General features: G+C 53.1%; 1 protein-coding gene across 1 annotated transcript in view; it reads left to right on the top strand.

Annotated features, from left to right (window-relative positions):
- LOC144487267 (autophagy-related protein 2 homolog A-like) overlaps positions 1–19,541 on the top strand; it is a 98,200-nt gene that overhangs the window by 1,990 nt on the left and 76,669 nt on the right. Inside the window, exons 2-6 of the mRNA XM_078205352.1 lie at positions 1,984–2,168; positions 3,005–3,167; positions 5,427–5,576; positions 10,387–10,489; positions 19,195–19,381. Coding sequence (XP_078061478.1) covers positions 1,984–2,168; positions 3,005–3,167; positions 5,427–5,576; positions 10,387–10,489; positions 19,195–19,381 — 788 coding nt within the window. The remainder of the gene's footprint in view (positions 1–1,983; positions 2,169–3,004; positions 3,168–5,426; positions 5,577–10,386; positions 10,490–19,194; positions 19,382–19,541) is intronic.

The following is a 19,541-nucleotide window of genomic DNA, read 5'->3' as shown; positions in this document are numbered from 1 at the left end:
AAACACACACACACATTCTCTGTTCCTTCAGTCTGTGTTTACTCCCGATCTGTCCCTCCACTCCTGATCTCCAGTCATATTCATCCTTCCCCTGCCCGTGTAGGAGTCCTCTGTAAATCTCTTGAATATTTAACGCCCCCCACCCCAGCTGATTTGATGGGTGACGAGACCTGGAGTGGTGCGGGTGCGGGGGCGGGGGGGGGGGGGGGGGGGGCGGGGGGGGAGGGTCACCCCCGACAGGGGTCCGAGTCTGTGCTGAATTAGATGGGTTCACTCAGGGCTATAGTTGGGCTCAGTGAGGGAGGGAGTGAATAGCAGCCTGGGTTCCTGCTCCTCATCACCTTCTGTTCTGAAAGGGCCACATTGACTCAGAGAGGTTTACAGCATGGAAACAGGCCCTTCGGCCCAACTTGTCCATGCTGCCCCCTTTTTTATAAACCACTAAGCTCATCCCAATTTTCCGCGTTTGGCCCATATCCCTCGATCTTACCCATAGAAACATAGAAAAACTACAGCACAAAACAGGCCCTTCGGTCCCACAAGTTGTGCCGAACATATCCCTACCTTCTAGGCCTACCTATAACCCCCCATCCCTATTACGCTCCATGTACTCATCCAGGAGTCTCTTAAAAGACCCTATTGAGTTCGCCTCCACCACCACTGACGGCAGCCGATTCCACTCGCCCACCACCCTCTGTGTGAAAAACTTCCCCCTAACATTTCCCCTGTACCTACACCCCAGCACCTTAAACCTGTGTCCTCTCGTAGCAGCCATTCCCACCCTGGGAAAAAGCCTCTGAGAGTCCACCCGATCTATGCCTCTCAACATCTCATATTCCTCTATTAGGTCTCCTCTCATCCTACGTCTCTCCAAGGAGAAAAGACCGAGCTCCCTCAGCCTATCCTCACAAGGCATGCCACTCAATCCAGGCAACATCCTTGTAAATCTCCTCTGCACCCTTTCAATCTTTTCCACATCCTTCCTGTAATGAGGCGACCAGAACTGAGCACAGTACTCCAAGTGGGGTCTGACGAGGGTCTTATATAGCTGCATCATTATCCCCGGACTCCTAAACTCAATCCCTCGATTGATAAAGGCCAGCACACCATACGCCTTCTTAACCACCTCCTCCACCTGCGGGGCCGATTTTAGAGTCCTATGGACCCGGACCCCAAGGTCCTTCTGATCCTCTACAGTACTAAGAGTCTTTCCCTTTATATTGTACTCCTTCATCCCATTTGACCTGCCGAAATGGACCACTACGCATTTATCTGGGTTGAAGTCCATCTGCCACTTCTCCGCCCAGTCTTGCATCCTATCTATGTCCCTCTGTAACTTCTGACATCCCTCCAGACTATCCACAACCCATGTAACTATCTAAATGCTTTTTAAAAGACAAAATTGTACCTGCCTCTACTACTGCCTCTGGCAGCTCGTTCCAGACACTCACCACCCTCTGTGTGAAAAAATTGCCCCCTCTGGACCCTTTTGTATCTCTCCCCTCTCACCTTAAACCTATGCCCTCTAGTTTTAGACTCCCCTACCTTTGAGAAAAGATATTGACTATCGAGCTGATCTGTGCCCCTCATTATTTTATAGACCTCTATAAGATGGTTTGATTTGATTTATTATTGTCACATGTATTGGGATACAGTGAAAAGTATTGTTTCTTGCACGCTGTACAGACAAAGCATACCGTTCATAGAGAAGGAAACGAAAGAGTGTAGAATGTAGTGTTACAGTCATAGCTAGGGTGTAGAGAAAGATCACCCCTCAGCCTCCTACGCTCCAGGGAGAAAAAGTCCCAGTCTATCCCGCCTCTCCTTATAACACAAACCATCAAGTCCCGGCAGCATCCCAGTAAATCTTTTCTGCACTCTTTCTAGTTTAATAATATCCTTGTGGGAATATCCGTCCTGACGGCGAGACACTTCACGGCTGAAGAGCTAAGGCGTCATTCCGAAGAAGCCTATGCTTTGCAGAGGAAATGGGTGGGGTCTTTCTTGCGAATTCCAAATCGGTGACTGATGACAGCCTCTCCTCCGATCTGGCCTTTAGTCTGAGAAAGCAACCTTGTGTTCAGATCCCTCCGTGGCCTCTCTCCCTAACCGCCTCCAGCCCCAACAACCGTCCGGAATCTCAGCGCTCCTCCAATCGGGGTGGCACAGTGGGTTAGCACTGCTGCCTCACAGCACCAGGGACCCGGGTTCGATTCCCAGCTTGGGTCACTGCCTGTGTGGAGTTTGCACATTCTCCCCGTGTCTGCGTGGGTTTCCTCCGGGTGCTCCGGTTTCCTCCAACAGTCCAAAGATGTGCGGGTTAGGTGGATTGGCCATGCTAAATTGCCCCTTAGTGTCCAAAGATGTGTAGGTTAGGGGGATTGGCCATGCTAAATTGCCCCTTAGTGTCCAAAGATGTGTAGGTTAGGTGGATTGGCCATGCTAAATTGCCCCTTAGTGTCCAAAGATGTGCAGGTTAGGGGGATTGGCCATGCTAAATTGTCCCTCAGTGTCCAAAGATGTGCAGGTTAGGGGGATTGGCCATGCTAAATTGTCCCTTAGTGTCCAAAGATGTGCAGGTTAGGGGGATTGGCCATGCTAAATTGTCCCTTAGTGTCCAAAGATGTGCGGGTTAGGGGGATTGGCCATGCTAAATTGTCCCTTAGTGTCCAAAGATGTGCAGGTTAGGGGGATTGGCCATGCTAAATTGTCCCTTAGTGTCCAAAGATGTGCGGGTTAGGGGGATTGGCCATGCTAAATTGTCCCTTAGTGTCCAAAGATGTGCAGGTTAGGGGGATTGGCCATGCTAAATTGCCCCTTAGTGTCAGGGGGATTAGCAGGGTAAATGTATGGGGTTACGGAGATGGGGCCTGGGTGGGATTGTGGTCGGTGCAGACTCGATGGGCCGAACGGCCTCCTTCGGCACTGTAGGGATTCTGTGTACGCTCAGAATTCTGTTAACCTCGTTGGTCTGACGTCGTTCTCCCCCTTTTTGGCTCCGCAGTCTCTCAATGAATTCCTGGACTCGGTGGGCACCCCGCTGGAGGTCACGGACGGCTTCATCAGCTGTATCTCGGTGACCATCCCCTGGTCTGCTCTGATCACTGACAACTGCACCGTGGAGGTGAGCGGCCTGCAGGTGACATGCAGGCCCAAGTATCGCTTTGGTGAGTCGCAATCCGGGATGCAGCCACGCCGCGGCGCTGGGAGTGGGATGGGCGAGTGGCCAGACGCTCCACGTCGCTGGGGACGGGGGGAATTGTGTGAGTTTTCTGAGGTGCCTCTGCTCCCTTCCGCCCCTGGAGGGGAGATGGCGACGGAGTGGACTAGGGGGGCTGGCCTCTGAGTTGGACAGGCTGAGTGAGTGGGCAGATGCAATATAATGTGGGTAAATGTGAGGTTATCCACTTTGGTAGCAATAATAGGAAGACAGATTATTACTTGAGTGGGTGTAAATTGAGAGAGGCGGATACTCAGCGAGGAGTCCTCGTGCATCAGTCGCTGAGAGTAAGCGCCCAGGTACAGCAGGCAGTAAAGAAGGTAAATGGTATGTTGGCCTTCATAGCGAGAGGATTGGAGTACAGGGATAGGGATGTTTTGCTGCAATTGTACAGGGCGTTGGTGAGGCCACACCTGGAGTATTGTGTGCAGTTTTGGTCTCCTTATCTGAGGAAGGATGTCCTTGCTATAGAGGGAGCGCAGCGAAGGTTTACCAGGCTGATTCCTGGGATGGCGGGTCTGTCATATGAGGAGAGACTAAGTGGGTGAGGATTATATTCACTGGAGTTTAGAAGAGTGAGAGGGGATCTCATAGAAACTTATAAAATTCTAACAGGGTTAGACAGGGTAGGTTCAGAAAGAATGTTCCCGATGGTGGGGGGAGTCTAGAACTAGGGGGTCATAGTTTGAGGATAAGGGGGTAAACCTTTTAGGACTGAGGTGAGGAGAAATTTCTTCACCCGGAGAGCGGTGGAATTCACTCCCACAGAAAGTAGTTGAGGCCAAAACGTTGTGTGATTTCAGGAAGGAATTAGATATCGCTCTTGGGGTGAAAGGGATCGAGGGATATGGGGAGGCAGCGGGGAATCAGGATATTGAATTCGATGATCAGCCATGATCAAAATAAATGGGGGAGCAGGCTGGAAGGGCCGAATGGCCTCCTCCTGCTTCTAGTTTCTATGTTTCTGCACTGGTGACCTGGACCGGCCGGAGGGACAAGGGCAGCAGACACACGGGGGAACATCCACCAGCTGCTCGCCCCTGAGGGATTGGAGATTGAGCGACGCCCGGTCCACAGCACAGAAACTGCTCCCTGAGCACCCAGGAAGCCCCTCGAGCCCGTCGCATCATTCACTGGGATCGTGGGCTGACCTGTGGGCCCCTCTCCACATTTCTCCCTCATCCCCCCCCTTCCTGCGACGAACAAGATCCTCGATTTGAAGATTAATCGATCGGGCGTCGATCGCTGTCTGTGGGAGGGAGTTCCCGACGTCTCCCGCCCTGTGTGTGTGGGAGTATTTCCCCAAACGCAAGACTCTGTGACTTCTGCCTCTAGATTCACCCAACCAGCAGGAATAGTCTCTTTCTCACTCCCCCTCTCCGAGTAGCCTCAGTGTGGGGCTGAATGGCCTGTCTCTCTGTGCGATATTTCAGATTGCTAGTATGCTCAGTGAGGGGCCGAATGGCCTGTCTCTGTGCGATATTTCAGATTGCTAGTAGCCTCAGTGAGGGGCCGAATGGCCTGTCTCTGTGTGATATTTCAGATTGCTAACAGCGTCAGTGAGGGGTTGAATGGCCTGTCTCTGTGTGATATTTCAGATTGCTAGCAGCCTCAGTGTGGGGCCGAATGGCCTGTCTGTGTGACATCTCAGATTGCTAGCAGCCTCAGTGTGGGGCTGAATGGCCTGTCTCTGTGTGATATTTCAGATTGCTAGTAGCCTCAGTGAGGGGCCGAATGGCCTGTCTCTGTGTGATATTTCAGATTGCTAGCAGCCTCAGTGAGGGGCCGAATGGCCTGTCTCTGTGTGATATTTCAGATTGCTAACAGCGTCAGTGAGGGGTTGAATGGCCTGTCTCTGTGTGATATTTCAGATTGCTAGCAGCCTCAGTGTGGGGCCGAATGGCCTGTCTGTGTGACATCTCAGATTGCTAGCAGCCTCAGTGTGGGGCCGAATGGCCTGTCTCTGCGCTGCTATCTCTGTGTAGTTTGGATTCCCCGCACCCACACTGTCCGGCGTTGGTTCGCGGCACTTTGCAGACAGGAGAATGGGGATGAGAAAAATATAGGCCAGGATTGAATGGTGGAGCAGACTCGATGGGCCGAGTGGCCTGATTCTGCTCCTGTGTCTTATGGTCTTACTCCCCGGGGACGCCGCAGGGCCGCTGCTAACTCTGCCCCTCTCTCTCTCTCTCTCTGACCCCTGCAGTGCCAGGGACCGAGTCCCCCAGCTGGTCCTCCTGCATGACCACCAGCATGCAGCTGGCCCAGGAGTGCCTGAAGGAGCAAGCTGAGGAACCGGAGGAGCCCACGCAGCCCCTGGAGGGGCTGGAGATGTTCGCCCAGACCATCGAGACGGGTAAGCCCGGGGGAGGAAACCCCACCCCCACCAGTCGCTGCTTCCCAGCGGCGAAGGAAAGATCTTGCATTTCCGTAGCGCCTCTCACGACTCCAGGACGGCCCAAATACCCGTGCAGCCAATTAAACGCCTCCTCTAGTGCAGTCACTGTTGGGGTGAAGGAAAAGCAGCGCACAGCAAGATTCCACAAACCGTCCTGTGGAAATCATCCAGACTATCTGCTTTTAATAGAAACATAGAAAAACTACAGCCCAAACAGGCCCTTCGGCCCCACAAGTTGTGCCGAACATATCCCTACCTTTTAGGCCTACCTATAACCCTCTATCCTATTAAGCTCCATGTACTCATCCAGGAGTCTCTTAAAAGACCCTATTGAGTTTGCCTCCACCACCACTGACGGTAGCCGATTCCACTCGCCCACCACCCTCTGTGTGAAAAACTTCCCCCTAAGTACCTACACCCCAGCACCTTAAACCTGTGTCCTCTCGTAGCAGCCATTTCCACCCTGGGAAAAAGCCTCTGAGAGTCCACCCGATCTATGCCTCTCAACATCTTATATACCTCTATTAGGTCTCCTCTCATCCTACGTCTCTCCAAGGAGAAAAGACCGAGCTCCCTCAGCCTATCCTCACAAGGCATGCCACTCAATCCAGGCAACATCCTTGTAAATCGCCTCTGCACCCTTTCAATCTTTTCCACATCCTTCCTGTAATGAGGCGACCAGAACTGAGCACAGTACTCCAAGTGGGGTCTGATGAGGGTCTTATATAGCTGCATCATTATCCCCGGACTCCTCAACTCAATCCCTCGATTGATAAAGGCCAGCACACCATACGCCTTCTTAACCACTCCTCCACCTGCGGGGCCGATTTTAGAGTCCGATGGACCCGGACCCCAAGGTCCTTCTGATCCTCTACAGTACTCAGAGTCTTTCCCTTTATGTTGTACTCCTTCATCCCATTTGACCTGCCAAAATGGACCACTACGCATTTATCTGGGTTGAAGTCCATCTGCCACTTCTCCGCCCAGTCTTGCATCCTATCTATGTCCCTCTGTAACTTCTGACATCCCTCCAGACTATCCTCAACCCCACCAACCTTCGTGTCGTTGGCAAACTTACCAACCCATCCCTCCACTTCCTCATCCAGGTCATTTATGAAAATGACAAACAGCAAGGGTCCCAGAACAGATCCCTGGGGCACACCACTGGTGACCGACCTCCATTTAGAAAAAGACCCATTTATACCCACTCTCTGCCTCCTTTGGGCAAGCCAGTTCTGGATCCACAGGGCAGCAGCCCCTTGGATCCCATGCCCTCTCACTTTTTCTAGAAGCCTTGCATGGGGGACCTTATCGAACGCCTTGCTAAAATCCATATAAACCACATCTACCGCTTTCCCTTCGTCAATGTGTTTAGTCACATTTTCGAAGAACTCCACCAGGCTCGTAAGGCACGATCTGCCTTTGACAAAGCCATGCTGAGTATTCTTGAGCATACTAAACCTCTCTAAATGCTCATAAATCTTGTCCCTCAGGATCTTCTCCATCAGCTTACCAACCACTGAGGTTAGACTCACCGGTCGGTAATTTCCTGGGCTATCCCTATTCCCTTTCTTGAAAATAGGAACCACATCCGCAATCCTCCGGCACCTCTTCCGTCTCCATCGACGACGCAAAGATCATCGCCAGAGGCTCTGCAATCTCTTCCCTCGCCTCCCACAGTAACCTGGGGTACATCCCATCCGGACCCGGCGACTTATCTATCTTGATGCCATTCAAAGATTCCAGCACAACCTCTTTGTTAAAGTCCACATACTCAATCTTTTCAGTCCACCGCAAGCCCGCAGTACATCCACCCAGGTCCTTCTCCTCTGTGAAAACCGAGGCAAAATACTCATTAAGCACCTCTGCCAGTTCCGTACAGACTTTCCCGCCTTCACCTTTTATAGGCCCTATTCCTTTACGTCTCATCCTTTTACTCTTCACATATTTATAGAACGCCTTAGGGTTTTCCTTAATCCTACCTGCCAAGGCCTTCTCGTGACCCCTTCTGGCTCTCCTAATTTCCTTCTTTAGTCCCTTCCTACAAGCCGTATACTCATCTAGATCCCTATCTTCGCCAAGCTCTCTGAACCTTTTGTACGCTTTCCTTTTCTTCTCGACTAGGTCCCGCACAGCTTTCGTGCACCATGGTTCCTTTAACCTACCAACTCCTCCCTGTCAGAATCATAGAATCCCTACAGTGCAGAAAGAGGCCATTCGGCCCATCGAGTCTGCACCGACCACAATCCCACCCAGGCCCTACTCCCATATTCCTACACATTTATCCTCTAATCCCTCTAACCTACGCATCTCAGGACACTAAGGGGCAATTTTAGCACGGCCAATCAACCTAACCCGCACATCTTTGGACTGTGGGAGGAAACCGGAGCACCTGCTCGGAACGTTGTCCTGTAGAACTCTAGACAGACATTCCTTGAAAAACTGCCACCTCTCTTCAGTACATTTCCCCGAGAATACCTCCTTCCAATTTACTCCTCTAATTTGCTGCCTTATGTCTTCATATTTCCCCTTTCTCCATATAAATGCTTTCCTAGCTTGCCTGATCCTCTCTTTTTCCAATGCAAGCATAAAGGAGATAGAGTTATGATCGCTATCCCCAAGATGCTCTCCCACTGAGAGATCTGACACCTATCCAGGTTCATTGGTCAGTATCAGATCAAGTACAGCCTCTCCTCTTGTAGGCTTGTCCACATGCTGTGTCAGGAAACCCTCCTGAACACACCTAACGAACTCCTCCCCATCCAATCCCCTTACCCTAGGGATATTCCAATCTACGTTTGGGAAATTAAAGTCTCCCATCACAACAACTCTGCTGTTATTGCATCTCAGTAAGAGTTTTAACAACACCAGGTTAAAGTCCAACAGGTTTATTTGGTAGCAAATGCCATTAGCTTTCGGAGCGCTGCTCCTTCGTCAGATGGAGTGGAAATGTGCCATTGAAAAAGTGGCACATTTCCACACCATCTGACGAAGGAGTACTGATCCACCGACAGTTCGGCACTCCCTCAGTACTGATCCTCCGACAGTTCGGCACTCCCTCAGCACTGATCCACCGGCAGTGCGGCGTTCCCTCAGTACTGATCCTCCGACAGTGCGGCACTCCCTCAGTACTGACCCTCCGACAGTGCCGCACTCCCTCAGCACTGACCCTCCGACAGTTCGGCGCTCCCTCAGTACTGACCCTCCGACAGTGCGGCACTCCCTCAGTTATGACCCTCCGACAGTGCGGCACTCCCTCAGCACTGACCCTCTGACAGTGCGGCACTCCCTCAGCACTGACCCTCCGACAGTGCGGCGCTCCCTTAGGACTGACCCTCCGACAATGGGGCACTCCCTCAGTACTGACCCTCCGACAGTGCGGCACTCCCTCAGCACTGACCCTCCGACAGTGCGGCACTCCCTCAGTACTGACCCTCCGACAGTGCCGCACTCCCTCAGCACTGACCCTCCGACAGTTCGGCGCTCCCTCAGTACTGACCCTCCGACAGTGCGGCACTCCCTCAGCACTGACCCTCCGACAGTGCGGCACTCCCTCAGCACTGACCCTCTGACAGTGCGGCACTCCCTCAGTACTGACCCTCCGACAGTGCCGCACTCCCTCAGCACTGATCCACCGGCAGTGCGGTGTTCCCTCAGTACTGATCCTCCGACAGTGCGGCACTCCCTCAGTACTGACCCTCCGACAGTGCCGCACTCCCTCAGCACTGACCCTCCGACAGTTCGGCGCTCCCTCAGTACTGACCCTCCGACAGTGCGGCACTCCCTCAGTTATGACCCTCCGACAGTGCGGCACTCCCTCAGTACTGACCCTCCGACAGTGCCGCACTCCCTCAGCACTGACCCTCCGACAGTTCGGCGCTCCCTCAGTACTGACCCTCCGACAGTGCGGCACTCCCTCAGTACTGACCCTCCGACAGTGCGGCACTCCCTCAGCACTGACCCTCCGACAGTGCGGCACTCCCTCAGTACTGACCCTCTGACAGTGCGGCACTCCCTCAGCACTGACCCTCCGACAGTGCGGCACTCCCTCAGTACTGACCCTCCGACAGTGCGGCACTCCCTTAGCACTGACCCTCTGACAGTGCGGGCAGTAAGAGGTTATCCACTCCACAAGGGTACTGACACAGCGGGCGATCTGAAACACCAGTGCAACGAGGTGCAGATAATGAGCTTTGGTGTTGTTGATTGTGGGACGAAAGTTGGCGGGGTTGGGGGAGGTGGAGGGGGGGGGGGGGGGGGGGGGTGGGGTGCGGTGGTGTTGGGTTGTGGGGGGTCTTTTGTCTGCACCTGTGTATAAAGGTGAGGCTGCAGTTTAACATCTCCCCGCCAACAGAATCATAGGATCCCTACAGTATGGAAGGAGGCCATTTGGCCCATCAAGTCTGTACCGACCACAATCCCGTCCAGGCCTTATTCCCGCAACCCCACCCATTTACCCTGCTAATCCCCCTTGCACTCGGGTCAATTTAGCATGGCCAATTAACCTTTCGGATGGTGGGAGGAAACCGGAGCACCCGGAGGAAACCCACGCAGACACGGGGAGAATGTGCAGACTCCACACAGACAGTGACCCGGGTGCCTGGCACTGTGAGGCAGCTGTGCTAACCACCGTGCCGGCGTTCCTGACAGTGCTGCACTCTGAAGCAGTGCGGTGGTGTGTTCTGGAATGGGGGCTGGTTCCTAGATTATGTTTTGTTGCTGACATTCATCTTGATTTGACTCGTTCATCTTGCTTTTCATTGACCAGTGCTGAGGAGGATAAAAGTGACGTTCCTCGACACCATAGTTCGAGTGGAACACACTCCGGATGGGTCCCGGACCGGAATTGCGCTAGAGGTACACATTAAAAGGTCTGTAAGTGTTATACTCTTCTCTTGGAGGGATTGACTTTTCTGAGGAGATTTTCAGCGACTGAATGGGACAATACTGTCCCTGTCCTGGGAGTGTTTGATGGGGGCCAGTGGAGAGGGAGCTTTACTCTGTATCTAACCCCGTGCTGTACCTGTCCTGGGAGTGTTTGATGGGGGCCAGTGTAGAGGGAGCTTTACTCTGTATCTAACCCCGTGCTGTACCTGTCCTGGGAGTGTTTGATGGGGGCCAGTGTAGAGGGAGCTTTACTCTGTATCGAACCCCATGCTGTACCTGTCCTGGGAGTGTTTGATGGGGGACAGTGTAGAGGGAGCTTTACTCTGTATCTAACCCCATGCTGTACCTGTCCTGGGAGTGTTTGATGGGGGACAGTGGAGAGGGAGTTTTACTCTGTATCTAACCCCGTGCTGTACCTGTCCTGGGGGTGTTTGATGGGGGACAGTGTAGAGGGAGCTTTACTCTGTATCTAACCCCGTGCTGTACCTGTCCTGGGAGTGTTTGATGGGGGACAGTGTAGAGGGAGTTTTACTCTGTATCTAACCCCGTGCTGTACCTGTCCTGGGGGTGTTTGATGGGGGACAGTGTAGAGGGAGCTTTACTCTGTATCGAACCCCGTGCTGTACCTGTCCTGGGAGTGTTTGATGGGGGACAGTGTAGAGGGAGTTTTACTCTGTATCTAACCCCGTGCTGTACCTGTCCTGGGAGTGTTTGATGGGGGAGAGTGCAGAGAGAGCTTTACTCTGTATCTAACCCCGTGCTGTACCTGTCCTGGGAGTGTTTGATGGGGGACAGTGTAGAGGGAGCTTTACACTGTATCTAACCCCGTGCTGTACCTGTCCTGGGAGTGTTTGATGGGGACAGTGTAGAGGGAGCTTTACTGTGTATCTAACCCCGTGCTGTACCTGTCCTGGGAGTGTATGATGGGGGACGGTGTAGAGAGAGCTTTACTCGGTATCTAACCCCGTGCCGTACCTGTCCTGGGAGTGTTTGATGGGGGACAGTGGAGAGGGAGCTTTACTCTGTATCTAACCCCGTGCTGTACCTGTCCTGGGAGTGTTTGATGGGGACAGTGTAGAGGGAGCTTTACTCTGTATCTAACCCCGTGCTGTACCTGTACTGGGAGTGTTTGATGGGGACAGTGTAGAGGGATTTTTACTCTGTATCTAACCCCGTGTTGTACCTGTCCTGGGAGTGTTTGATGGGGGACAGTGGAGAGGGAGCTTTCCTCTGTACCTAACCCCGTGCTGTACCTGTCTTGGGAGTGTTTAATGGGGGACAGTGTAGAGGGAGCTTTACTCTGTATCTAACCCCGTGCGGTACCTGTCCTGGGAGTGTTTGATGGGGGACAGTGTAGAGGGATTTTTACTCTGTATCTAACCCCGTGCTGTACCTGTCCTGGGCGTGTTTGATGGGGGACAGTGTGGAGGGAGCTTTACACTGTATCTAACCCCGTGCTGTACCTGTCCTGGGAGTGTTTGATGGGGGACAGTGTAGAGGGAGCTTTACTCTGTATCTTACCCTGTGCTGTGGTTGTCCTGGGAGTGTTTGATGGGGGAACAGTGTAGAGGGACCTTTACTCTGTCTCTAACTCCGTGCTGTACCTGTCCTGGGAGTGTTTGATGGGGGACAGTGGAGAGGGGGCTTTACTCTGTATCTAACCCCGTGCTGTACCTGTCCTGGGAGTGTTTGATGTAGGACAGTGTAGAGGGACTCTGTATGTAACCCCGAGCTATACGTGTCCTGAATGCTTTTGATGGGGGACAGTGGAGAGGGAGCTTTACTCTGTATCTAACCCCGTGCTGTACCTGTCCAGGGAGTGTTTGATGGCGACAGTGCAGAGGGAGCTTTACTCTGTATCTAACCCCGTGCTGTACCTGTCCTGGGAGTGTTTGATGGTGGACAGTGTAGAGGGAGCTTTACTCTGTATATAACCCCGTGCTGTACCTGTCCTGGGAGTGTTTGATGGGGACAGTGTAGAGGGAGCTTTACACTGTATCTAACCCCGTGCTGTACCTGTCCTGGGAGTGTTTGATGGGGACAGTGGAGAGGGAGCTTTACTCTGTATCTAACCCCGTGCTGTACCTGTCCTGGGAGTGTTTGATGGGGACAGTGTAGAGGGAGCTTTACTCTGTATCTAACCCCGTGCTGTACCTGTCCTGGGAGTGTTTGATGGGGGACGGTGTAGAGGGAGCTTTACGCGGTATCTAACCCCGTGCTGTACCTGTCCTGGGAGTGTTTGATGGGGACAGTGTAGAGGGAGCTTTACTCTGTATCTAACCCCGTGCTGTACCTGTCCTGGGAGTGTTTGATGGGGGACAGTGTAGAGGGATTTTTACTCTGTATCTAACCCCGTGCTGTACCTGTCCTGGGCGTGTTTGATGGGGGACAGTGTGGAGGGAGCTTTACACTGTATCTAATCCCGTGCTGTACCTGTCCTGGGAGTGTTTGATGGGGACAGTGGAGGGGGAGCTTTACTCTGTATCTAACCCCGTGCTGTACCTGTCCTGGGAGTGTTTGATGGGGGACAGTGTAGAGGGAGCTTTACTCTGTATCTAACCCCGTGTTGTACCTGTCCTGGGAGTGTTTGATGGGGAACAGTGGAGAGGGAGCTTTACTCTCTATCTAACCCCGTGCTGTATCTGTCCTGGGAGTGTTTGATGGGGGACAGTGGAGAGGGAGCTTTACTCTGTATCTTACCCTGTGCTGTGGTTGTCCTGGGAGTGTTTGATGGGGGACAGTGTAGAGGGAGCTTTACTCTGTATCTAACCCCGTGCTGTACCTGTCCTGGGAGTGTTTGATGGGGGACAGTGTAGAGGGAGCTTTACTCTGTATCTAACCCCGTGCTGTACCTGTCCTGGGAGTGTATGATGGGGGACGGTGTAGAGGGAGCTTTACTCGGTATCTAACCCCGTGCCGTACCTGTCCTGGAAGTGTTTGATGGGGACTGTGTAGAGGGAGCTTTACTCTGGATCTCACCCCGTGCTGTACCTGTCCTGGGAGTGTTTGATGGGGGACAGTGTAGAGGGAGCTTTACTCTGTATCTAGCCTGTGCTGTACCTGTCCTGGGAGTGTTTGATAGGGACAGTGTAGAGGGAGCTTTACTCTGTATCTAACCCCGTGCTGTACCTGTCCTGGGAGTGTTTGATGGGGACAGTGTAGAGGGAGCTTTACTCTGTATCTAACCCCGTGCTGTACCTGTCCTGGGAGTGTTTGATGGGGACAGTGTAGAGGGAGTTTTACTCTGTATCTAACCCCGTGTTGTACCTGTCCTGGGAGTGTTTGATGGGGGACAGTGGAGAGGGAGCTTTCCTCTGTACCTAACCCCGTGCTGTACCTGTCTTGGGAGTGTTTAATGGGGGACAGTGTAGCGGGAGCTTTACTCTGTATCTAACCCCGTGCGGTACCTGTCCTGGGAGTGTTTGATGGGGGACAGTGTAGAGGGAGCTTTACTCTGTATCTAACCCCGTGCGGTATCTGTCCTGGGAGTGTTTGATGGGGGACAGTGTAGAGGGATTTTTACTCTGTATCTAACCCCGTGCTGTACCTGTCCTGGGCGTGTTTGATGGGGGACAGTGTGGAGGGAGCTTTACACTGTATCTAACCCCGTGCTGTACCTGTCCTGGGAGTGTTTGATGGGGACAGTGGAGGGGGAGCTTTACTCTGTATCTAACCCCGTGCTGTCTCTGTCCTGGGAGTGTTTGATGGGGGACAGTGTAGAGGGAGCTTTACTCTGTATCTTACCCTGTGCTGTGCTTGTCCTGGGAGTGTTTGATGGGGGAACAGTGTAGAGGGACCTTTACTCTGTCTCTAACTCCGTGCTGTACCTGTCCTGGGAGTGTTTGATGGGGGACAGTATAGAGGGAGCTTTACACTGTATCTAACCCCGTGCTGTACCTGTCCTGGGAGTGTTTGATGGGGGACAGTGTAGAGGGAGCTTTACTCTGTATCTAACCCCGTGTTGTACCTGCCCTGGGAGTGTTTGATGGGGAACAGTGGAGAGGGAGCTTTACTCTGTATCTAACCCCGTGCTGTATCTGTCCTGGGAGTGTTTGATGGGGGACAGTGTAGAGGGAGCTTTACTCTGTATCTTACCCTGTGCTGTGGTTGTCCTGGGAGTGTTTGATGGGGGACAGTGTAGAGGGAGCTTTACTCTGTATCTAACCCCGTGTTGTACCTGTCCTGGGAGTGTTTGATGGGGGACAGTGTAGAGGGATCTTTACTCTGTATCTAACCCCGTGCGGTACCTGTCCTGGGAGTGTTTGATGGGGGACAGTGTAGAGGGAGCTTTACTCTGTATCTAACCCCGTGCTGTACCTGTCCTGGGTGTGTTTGATGGGGACAGTGTAGAGGGAGCTTTACAGTGTATCTAACCCCGTGCTGTACCTGTCCTGGGAGTGTTTGATGGGGGACAGTGTAGAGGGAGCTTTACTCTGTATCTAACCCCGTGTTGTACCTGTCCTGGGAGTGTTTGATGGGGACAGTGGAGGGGGAGCTTTACTCTGTATCTAACCCCGTGCGGTACCTGTCCTGGGAGTGTTTGATGGGGGACAGTGTCGAGGAATTTTTACTGTGTATCTAACCCCGTGCTGTACCTGTCCTGGGCGTGTTTGATGGGGGACAGTGCGGAGGGAGCTTTACACTGTATCTAACCCCGTGCTGTACCTGTCCTGGGAGTGTTTGATGGGGACAGTGGAGGGGGAGCTTTACTCTGTATCTAACCCCGTGCTGTATCTGTCCTGGGAGTGTTTGATGGGGGACAGTGTAGAGGGAGCTTTACTCTGTATCTTACCCTGTGCTGTGGTTGTCCTGGGAGTGTTTGATGGGGGAACAGTGTAGAGGGACCTTTACTCTGTCTCTAACTCCGTGCTGTACCTGTCCTGGGAGTGTTTGATGGGGGACAGTATAGAGGGAGCTTTACACTGTATCTAACCCCGTGCTGTACCTTTCCTGGGAGTGTTTGATGGGGGACAGTGTAGAGGGAGCTTTACTCTGTAGCTAACCCCGTGTTGTACCTGTCCTGGGAGTGTTTGATGGGGGACAGTGGAGAGGGAGCTTTACTCTGTATCTAACCCCGTGCTGTATCTGTCCTGGGAGTGTTTGATGGGGGCAGTGTAGAGGGAGCTTTACTCTGTATCTTACCCTGTGCTGTGGTTGTCCTGGGAGTGTTTGATGGGGGACAGTGTAGAGGGAGCTTTACTCTGTGTCTAACCCCGTGTTGTACCTGTCCTGGGAGTGTTTGATGGGGGACAGTGGAGAGGGAGCTTTCCTCTGTACCTAACCCCGTGCTGTACCTGTCCTGGGAGTTTTTGATGGGGGACAGTGTAGAGGGATCTTTACTCTGTATCTAACCCCGTGCGGTACCTGTCCTGGGAGTGTTTGATGGGGGACAGTGTAGAGGGAGCTTTACTCTGTATCTTACCCCGTGCTGTACCTGTCCTGGGTGTGTTTGATGGGGACAGTGTAGAGGGAGCTTTACAGTGTATCTAACCCCGTGCTGTACCTGTCCTGGGAGTGTTTGATGGGGGACAGTGGAGAGGGGGCTTTACTCTGTGTCCAACCCCGTGCTGTACCTGTCCTGGGAGTGTTTGATGTAGGACAGTGTCGAGGGACTCTGTATGTAACCCCGAGCTATACGGGTCCTGAATGCTTTTGATGGGGGACAGTGGAGAGGGAGCTTTACTCTGTATCTAACCCCGTGCTGTACCTGTCCTGGGAGTGATTGATGGGGACCGTGTAGAGGGAGCTTTCCTCTGTATCTAACCCTGTGCTGTACCTGTCCTGAGAGTGTTTGATGGGAGACAGTGTAGAGGCGGCTTTATTCTGTATGTCACCCTGTGCTGTACCTGTCCTGGGAGTGTTTGATGGGGGACAGTGTAGAGGGAACTTTACTCTGTATCTAACCCCGTGCTGTACCTGTCCTGGGAGTGTTTGATGGGGACAGTGTAGTGGGAGCTTTACTCTGTATCTCACCCCGTGCTGTACCTGTCCTGGGAGTGTTTGATGGCGACAGTGCAGATGGAGCTTTACTCTGTATCTAACCCCGTGCTGTACCTGTCCTGGGAGTGTTTGATGGGGGACAGTGTAGAGAGAGCTTTACTCTGTATCTAACCCCGTGCTGTACCTGTCCTGGGAGTGTTTGATGGGGGACAGTGTAGAGGGAGCTTTACTCTGTATCTAACCCCGTGCTGTACCTGTCCTGGGAGTGTTTGATGGGGACAGTGTAGAGGGACCTTTACTCTGTATCTAACCCCGTGCTGTACCTGTCCTGGGAGTGTTTGATGGGGACAGTGTCGAGGGAGCTTTACTCTGTATCTCACCCCGTGCGGTACCTGTCCTGGGAGTGTTTGATGGGGGACAGTGTAGAGGGAGCTTTACTCTGTATCTAACCCCGTGCTGTACCTGTCCTGGGAGTGTTTGATGGGGGACAGTGTAGAGGGAGCTTTACTCTGTATCTAACCCCGTGTTGTACCTGTCCTGGGAGTGTTTGATGGGGGACAGTGGAGAGGGAGCTTTACTCTGTACCTAACCCCGTGCTGTACCTGTCCTGGGAGTGTTTGATGGGGGACAGTGTAGAGGGAGCTTTACTCTGTATCTAACCCCGTGCTGTACCTGTCCTGGGAGTGTTTGATGGGGGACAGTGCAGAGGGAGCTTTACTCTGTATCTAACCCCGTGCTGTACCTGTCCTGGGAGTGTTTGATGGGGGACAGTGTAGAGGGAGCTTTACTCTGTATCTAACCCCGCGCTGTACCTGTCCTGGGAGTGTTTGATGGGGACAGTGTAGAGGGAGCTTTACTCTGTATCTAACCCCGTGCTGTACCTGTCCTGGGAGTGTTTGATGGGGACAGTGTAGAGGGAGCTTTCCTCTGTAGCTTTGAATGAAAAGTTGCTCGGAGCGCAAGTTGTGAACTGGACACAAAGAGTTTTCCAAGTGGTACGGGTCAATTCTGCCATTGGGCAATTTTTTTGCTGATGGTCTGATGTGAGAGAATGTCAGATTGTCCATTTTTGTGAGTCGAACTGAAAGTGAATATCTTTTACGTGGAGAGGGACTGCAGAATGCTGTGGTACAGCCGGCTCTGAGTGTCCTGGGAAATGAATCATGAAATGAATCAGATACAGCAGGTGCTTCGGAAGGCAAATGGGATGTTGGCCTTCATTTCAGGAACAGGGTGCGGCAGTATAACAGTCAGGAAGTCTTGCTCCAGCTGGACAGGTGAGACCACACCCGAGGCCCTGGGTACAGTTTTGGTCTCCTTATTTGGGGAGGGGTAGACTCGCACTGGAGGCAGTTCAGAGAGGGTTCACTGGGCTGATTCCTGGGGTGAAGGAGGCTTCTGAGGAAAGGTTGGTCCGAGTCGGGGCTTGGAACCCTTTGGAGTTCAGAAGAATGAGAGTGGATCTTATTCAAACATCTGCACATCTTTGGGTGCTACCGTGCCGTCCTCCGGGCGGCACGGTAGCACAGTGGGTTAGCACTGCTGCTTCACAGCTCCAGGGTCCCGGGTTCGATTCCCGGCTCGGGTCACTGTCTGTGTGGAGTTTGCACATTCTCCTCGTGTCTGCGTGGGTTTCCTCCGGGTGCTCCGGTTTCCTCCCACAGTCCAAAGATGTGCGGGTTAGGTTGATTGGCCAGGTTAAAAAATTGCCCCTTAGAGTCCTGGGATGTGTAGGTTAGAGGGATTAGCGGGTAAAATATGTGGGGGTAGGGCCTGGGTGGGATTGTGGTCGGTGCAGACTCGATGGGCTGAATGGCCTCCTTCTGCACTGTAGGGTTTCTATGATTCTATGATCTCAGATTCTAAGGGGGGCTCGAAAGGGCGGATGCTGAGAGCATGTTTGCCCCCCCCCCCCTCCTGTGGGGGTGTGTGTGGAGTCTAGAACGAGGGGGGGGTGGGGGCACAGTTACAGAATAAGGGGGGGGGCTCCCATTGAAGACGGAGATGGGTGAAGGTTATGGGGGGAGGCTGCGAGGCGGGAAAGTGGAGTCGAGGCCACAATGGGATCGCTCCTGATGTTATTGGATGGCGGCGTAGGCCTGAGGGGCTGAATGGCCTTGCTCCTCATTGTCTCATCGGTGGCACAGTGGGTTAGCACCGCTGCCTCACGGCGCCAGGGACCTGGGTTCGATTCCCGCCTCGGGTTACTGTCTGTGTGGAGTTTGCACATCCTCCTCGTGTCTGTGTGGGTTTCCTCCGGGTGCTCCGGTTTCCTCCCACAGTCCAAAGATGTACGGGTTAGGTGGATTGGCCATGCTAAATTGTCCCTTAGTGTCCAAAGATGTGCAGGTTAGGGGATTGGCCATGCTAAATTGTCCCTTATTGTCCAAAGTTGTGTAGGTTCGGTGGATTGGCCAAGCTAAATTGCCTCTTAGTGTCCAAAGATGTGCAGGTTAGGTGGATTGGCCATGCTAAATTGCCTCTTATTGTCCAAAGATGTGTAGGTTAGGGGGATTGGCCATGCTAAATTGCCCCTTAGTGTCAGGGGGATTAGCGGGGTAAATATGTGGGGTTATGGGAATGAGGCCTGGGTGGGATTGTGGTCGGTGCAGACTCGATGGGCCGAATGGTCTCCTTTTGCACTGCACGGATTCTATTGGACTCGATGATTCTCTGATGTTGGAAAGTGCCGAAAGGTTGACATGGTCATTGCTGACCCCCGCCTCTGTTTCTGCAACGCCACCTGCAGGTTGGAGTACTGCGACGAAGCTGTGAAGGACTCCAGTGGCATCTCGAAGAGGGACCCCATCCCCATTGACATCCACCAGCCCCCGGCGTTCGTTCACAAGGTGCTGCAGTTCTCCGGGGTGCTGCTGCACTACGAGGAGATCCCTGAGCCGGGTGGGGAACCACGGACCTCGCCACCCGTCCCGCAGGTAAGGGTCTTTCATTCGGACCTGGGTTCAATCCTGGCCTCAGTTGACTGTCGGTGAGTGAGGAGTTTGCACATCCTCACCGTGTCTGCGTGGGTTCCCCCAGTTGCTCCGGTTTCCTCCCACACTCCAAAGATGTGTAGGTTAGGTGGATTGGCCATGC

The sequence above is a fragment of the Mustelus asterias genome, unplaced genomic scaffold, assembly GCF_964213995.1.
Source record: "Mustelus asterias unplaced genomic scaffold, sMusAst1.hap1.1 HAP1_SCAFFOLD_685, whole genome shotgun sequence".
In the NCBI taxonomy this organism is placed as follows: domain Eukaryota; kingdom Metazoa; phylum Chordata; class Chondrichthyes; order Carcharhiniformes; family Triakidae; genus Mustelus; species Mustelus asterias.
The sequence above is the reverse complement of the archived record's forward strand: the minus strand, read 5'-3'. Positions and strand labels throughout refer to the sequence as shown.